We start from the raw sequence: 6007 nt of genomic DNA on the forward strand, positions 1-6007 counted from the left end.
CTCAGCGACCCCCTGTCCTCAAGGGTGGATGATGCTCTCAATACCAGAACCAAGGAAATCAGGAGACGCTGCCTCCCACTTCCTCTTCCATCTATGCCTGCTTCGCCAGTCAAGGTCATCTACCATCGCCACTGAGCTGCAGCTGCTCGTGGTCTTCCTCCCACATCAGTCAGGGTCTACCCATCCAGGAAAGTAAAGCTCACTTCAGGCATTTGCAACAGACAAAATTTCATGCAAGGAACTGGTTACCATGATGGTTGAGACTGGCATCAGCCAGAGGCTACCACCAAGACTGGAAGGAAAAGGGAGCAGGTGGTACCCCAGGAGACAGTGGAAGACCTTATTCTCCCCCACTTCCTTCTCCCCACTCCCACTCTTACCCTCCGATTTCCCTTTGGCCAAACCCAGCTGAAAGCCAGATGACAGTGGAGCCTGAGTAAGGAGCCAGCAGGGTCTGTCCTCTGAGACACACAGTAGAGCAGGGCAAGGAAGCCTAGACCTTGGGACAAATGGGCCCAAGACCCAGCAGATTTCCTCTGTACCCAGCTGTTGACTAAGAACTGCTGGTCAGTGCCCCTGCGTCCCATGCATGAGATCCCAGCTGAGAGGACCCTCACTGGGGCAAAGGGGCAGAGATGGGGGGACACGGAGCCAGCCACGCCTGCACCTGCTCATGCCTTTGTCCTTCGGCTCATCCTCAATGGCTCTGAGGAGGAGCTGTTCTCAAGGACCTGAAATCCAAGCTCACTTCACTCAGAGACAAGGAAGGAGGGAACCGTTTCCTCCACTTTCCTTCTTACCCACCATCCCTCCTCCCTTTTCCTGCCACCATTCTCTGCTCTCCATTGCCCTCCTTTTCTCTACCCCCACCACCCTTCTTCAGACTGTACTTCCATTTTCAATTCCTCCCTTCGTCCACCTACATCTTCTCACCCCTTCTTCCTCCTGAAGAAGAGCATGAGGTAACAAGTTGCTTGGTAACATGCAGTGTTAGACATGCCTTTGATGGTGAATCTCATGTCTCTGGAGCCTAATCAATTGTTCCTCGAGCAGAGTAGACATTCCACAAAGCAATAATGTATCCTGTCATCATTAAATTATGTCTGCACTTTTTTTTGTTTACTATGGCGAGAACTTGGGTAGCTTCTGGAATGGTCTCCACCACATCTGGCTAGGGAATCTGGTGAGGCAAGGAGCTACCAAATAAGAAATCAAGGCATATGACACCACAAGATTTGAAAGTTATGTCAAACTTTCATTTCCCCACAAGCCATTAAAATAGAAGGTATCTTTTACAGCAGCTCATGGGTGCCCATAAATAAATGATTTATGTGTCTCTGCTCAGCTTCTGACAAGTAACAGTTCCTTGAAGGCTCAAAAGAGGACAGTCTTTAGAAATGTGAATTTTTGTCCTTCCCATTTTCCTTCAGAAGCAGGTAATACCCGTCATGAAGGGGAGGTTCTTCTGTGACCTCATTCGGGGATGGAACTTTTAACCAAAATGGTGTCACCCCTGAACCCACTCCGACACGCCAACGTAAATGACCACAGAAGGAGCAGAGCCCTATAAAAAGAGAGAAGGCAGCGCTACACTTTATCCATCTCGCAGCAAACACAGGCTCATCCATCCGCAGTTAACGGGGAGAAACTACCATGGCTCCTGGAAGACCTTCATCCGCGGTGAGTCCTGCACTAACGTGTGATGCTCTTGTAGGTTTGGACCAGATGATATTTCCGTACTGTAGGCATGAAATTCTGGACTCTAACTATGGAAATCCAAGAATACTGTATAGATAGGATGGGAAATGAAACCTTTGATAGATACTTGTCATTGTATAGCATTTTCAAGAACTGGTACACATCAGTTTGAAAGTTGAGATTAAAACTGAAAGATAACTATACTGGGGCTAAACCACACAAGAAGTGTCACGTGATGCTGGGCAGTAAAAAAAAAAAAAAAGCATGTTTATTGCAAATCTGTTTTGCTGAGTACAAGGGATTTAATATCATTCTCCCGCCACATTTTTCTTTTATCTAAAATAAGATGGGTCAATATCCTTGAGGATGTAATAAGTTGTGGCAGTGACTTTTCTTTCTATTATCCTATTATTATACTATAGTCTTGGTACATAACCCTCTTTATCCTAATTAGATGCATGTATAGCTGTGGCTTAGAGTAAATGGTCTTTATATTTTTACTTCTTTTTTTTTTCTTTTTCGGGGGAAGGGGAGGTAATTAGGTTTATTTATTAATCTTAATTTTCTTTTTTAATGGAGGTACTGGGGATTGAACCCAGGACCTCATGCATGCTAAGCATGCACTTTACCACTGAGCTATTCTGCCCCCTTATATTTTTAAAATTTCAACTTAAAGTATCGTTTTTGAAACCCAATTTGCTTACAGAATCAATATGTGTAAATTTAGAAAAACTGGAAAATATACCTAAGAAAACACAAGGGGGATCCAGTTTTTGTTAGATGTTTGCCAGTGGTACCAACAGAATTTCTAACATCAATACTGATACTACATGAATTTTCTACAGCCTCTTCTTCTAAGGTGCACATCTGACTTCACACAGGGTTTGACAGAATGCAATGAGAAAGATCAGTGGCTCAGGAGGGCATTTCTTCCTAGAAAATCAAGGTCATTTTCATCCCAATGACCTGATAACAATGCACGTACCGACTGGATGATGACTTGCCATTTTTACTAAAATTACTGCTAGCCAATGAATAATGTGGCTTTTTTAAGTCAAAAAAAAAAAAAAGAAGAAGAAGAAGAAGAATGCTCAAGACTGGTAAAAAACTCCATGGTCCTAATATTATTTTGGTCATCTAACCAGTTTTTCATTTAACTGATCTGAAAATTTAGCATAGATTGTCCTGGAACGTAGTGTGTTCTCCACGATCAGCGATACAATCGTCACCGCAATTTTTTAACAAAAACCAGGCGGCACTAATCGAGTCTCCCACCTCTGTCTCCTTCCCCACTCAGTTCCAGTTACTGCTGCTGCTGCTGGGTCTGGCGGCAGTGGTGAAGGCAGGAGCCATAATCCCACAGAGCCCAGGATGCCCGATTACCGAGGACAAGAAATTCCCTCAGCACGTGAAGCTCAACTTGAACATCCTTAACCGGAACACGAATCCCAAAAGGCCCACCGATTACTATAAACGGTCCACCTCACCTTGGACTCTACAGTACGTAAGAACCCCAGATACAATCTCTGCATTCTTCTACAGAATATGCATCAGACTGCCAGTTAAATCACCTTGAGAATTATATTACTCACACAGAATCATTAGTCAAACCTGGACGGGCCACTGTGCAAACCACTGATTCTCAAACTTTCATTCTACAGGCTTCTTTGATAGAGCACAGGACACCCCCTCCCCCATGACACCTGTTCTTGGTTCTCATTGTCCCTGACACCAAAAACCCACCAAATTAATGGTGGTCACCCCAATATTCATGATACCCCATTTATCATAGGAGAGTAGACCTTGAATTCTCTTTACCAGAGCAACCATTGAGAAGATTTGTTGAAAATAACTATTAATTAACTGGGGGTTTTCGCACTTTTTAAAAATCATACTAGCACTGGGAAAATATAGCTTGAACCCCAGTGGAGGAAAGATCATGCTGTGCATTTCCACCTCTTTTTGAGTTAAGTCTTGATCTACACCCCCTCAGATTTATATTTGCTGTGTCCTTAGTATATCTAGTATTTAGACCCCATGAATGATTAAATACAAAATGTATTTTGATAGTCTGCTTTTAGGCAAATAAGCCTCAGTGATGCGGCGCCTACAGATTCACCTGATTGTAGGGTTTCTTGTTACTTCTACTTATTAATAACAGTTCAAGTACATCAATTCAAAAGTCAAAGCAAATTATTCGCTCAGCTGGAGGACAGAGAGAGGTTACTGAGGGGCTTACGATTTTGTTTCCAGCGCTTCATGTCAGCCTGTTTCATGAACGTGCTGTTAGGTGAAATTCTGATGCATTCCCTGTTTCAAAGACACGCTTCATTATGTAATGTTAACAGTTATCTCCTTCCTAGATGATTCCCTTAGTCTTTTTTTTTCATTTATCAAATGTACCCTAAAAAGAGTATCCTTTGTATCAAACTTAAATCCTTTCCATAGTTTCAGTCTCTTATTTTGTTTATTCCTCAAAGAAATTGGGAGAAACTAATCATTGTCTTCTTTTCTACATTTCATATGCTTCGAAATCTAAGTTTTCTCCCAAACAACTTCTTTTCAGGATAGTAACAAACAGCACTTAGGGGATTCGCAATGCCTATAATTTGTCACCCTGTGAGTTTGCCTACCTTTGTTTATTCCTGTTTGATTTCCTCTGCTTTACCAGGAATTCACTTTCTTCCTGGCTTTTGTCTCCCCTGCAGCCGCAACGAGGACCCCGAGCGGTACCCCTCTGTGATCTGGGAGGCCAAGTGCAGCCACTCGGGCTGTGTCAACGCTAAGGGGAAGGTCGACCACCACATGAACTCCGTCCCCATCCAGCAAGAGATCCTGGTCCTGCGACGGGAGCCTCAGCACTGCCCACACTCCTTCCGGCTGGAGAAGATGCTGGTGGCCGTGGGCTGCACCTGCGTCACCCCCATTGTACGCCATGTGGCTTAAGAGCTTTTGGCCTGAACCTCCCCACCCACTCCCCCTCCACCAAATCAGTTAGGCTTTCTGAGGAGTAGACCCAGCCCCTTTTCTGACCAAACTCACCACGGTTCTTAAAGTTGTTCAGCCAATGGAAGTTCCAGAGGGAACACTTTGGTGCAGAGGTGGAATCTGAACCATTTTTCCCTTTCCCCAAGGAGGAGGTTTTAGACTGAGTATGAATTTGCTTCTTGTTGGCTTTTCTAATGGCTTTAAGTTATTTATGTATTTAATAGGCCCTGAGATAACTTTGGGTCATAAGATTCCATTTTAATGAATTACATACCTTATTTTTGTATTTTTTAAGACAAGATTCCAGATTTGGGAATTTTATTATTTAAAAGGTTAAAAAACCTCTATTTATATGAGCTATTTATGGATCTATTTATGTTTCTTCAGTCTTTAGAGAAAGGTGAGGTAGCATGAGTATCTGTTCTGCCTCAGGAAATCTTAGGATTAAATTCTTAGTTTGTACTGCCTATGTTCATAGGATTTTCTCATTGTCTCTTAGGAGTACACGACATGATTGAAAAGAAAGACTAAACCTCGTTTCATATTTATTAACTTAATTTTGTAAATTGTTGACGTTTCACAAGAGAGACGGCAAGTCTAATTTTGCTCTGTTAAACTCCTGTGATAAAACCAATTTGTACCAATAAAGTTTGAGAAGAAAATTTGTTTCCTTGATTTTTTTTCTCATTAAAAGTCTTGCAGCAAGCTCAGCTCTTTCTCAGTTGGAAGAGCATGCCAATTTGTCCACAGAGCAAAACAAAACATGCCTTTGAGTAAAAACATCCTCCACCCACCCCAAGTCCAAGTCGCAATTTTACTCTATTCAAGTCAACAGAGAACAGAGGCTCTCACGCTATTAAGCCAACACTGTGGACACAAGCATGCTGGAACGGATTAAGCAAATGAAAATAATGGGAAAATGATGTGTCATTATTGAAGATCAGTTTACCACAGACTCACAGGCATAGAAAACAAGTTTATGGTTACCAAAGGCGAAGGGGGGGAGGGATAAATTAGGAGGGATAAATTGTACCTGGGATTAACAGGTACAAACTACTATATATAAAATAGATAAACAACAAGGTCCTAATGTATGGCACAGAGAACATACTCAATACCTTGTAATAGTTTATAATGAAAAAGAATATGAAAAGGAATATATATATATATATATATATATATATATATATAACTGAATCACTATGCTGTACACCTGAAACTAACACAACCTTGTAAACCAACTGTACTTCAATTTAAAAAAAAATGTTGTTTAAAAAAAAATCATACAGAGGGGGAAAAAAAAGACCCTCCCAAAAATATG

General features: G+C 41.9%; 1 protein-coding gene across 1 annotated transcript; it reads left to right on the forward strand.

The window, feature by feature from the left end:
- Nucleotides 1-1496: 1496 nt before the first annotated feature.
- IL17A (interleukin 17A) lies at nt 1497-5338 on the forward strand. Its single transcript, XM_010973954.3, has 3 exons — nt 1497-1680; nt 2996-3198; nt 4407-5338. The coding sequence occupies exons 1-3, from the start codon at nt 1654-1656 to the stop codon at nt 4642-4644; spliced, it is 468 nt and encodes a 155-aa protein (XP_010972256.1). The 5' UTR covers nt 1497-1653; the 3' UTR covers nt 4645-5338.
- The last annotated feature ends 669 nt before the right edge of the window (nt 5339-6007 follow it).

Source organism: Camelus bactrianus, chromosome 20 (genome assembly GCF_048773025.1).
Source record: "Camelus bactrianus isolate YW-2024 breed Bactrian camel chromosome 20, ASM4877302v1, whole genome shotgun sequence".
NCBI classification, from domain to species: Eukaryota; Metazoa; Chordata; class Mammalia; order Artiodactyla; family Camelidae; genus Camelus; species Camelus bactrianus.

Excerpts from the sequence above, each read along its gene's own strand:
- IL17A (XM_010973954.3), top strand. The coding sequence starts at position 1,654 with ATGGCTCCTGGAAGACCTTCATCCGCG. Across the intron at positions 1,681-2,995 it reads CTGGAAGACCTTCATCCGCG|TTCCAGTTACTGCTGCTGCT; the intron begins GTGAGTCCTGCA and ends TTCCCCACTCAG. Across the intron at positions 3,199-4,406 it reads ACCTCACCTTGGACTCTACA|CCGCAACGAGGACCCCGAGC; the intron begins GTACGTAAGAAC and ends TCTCCCCTGCAG.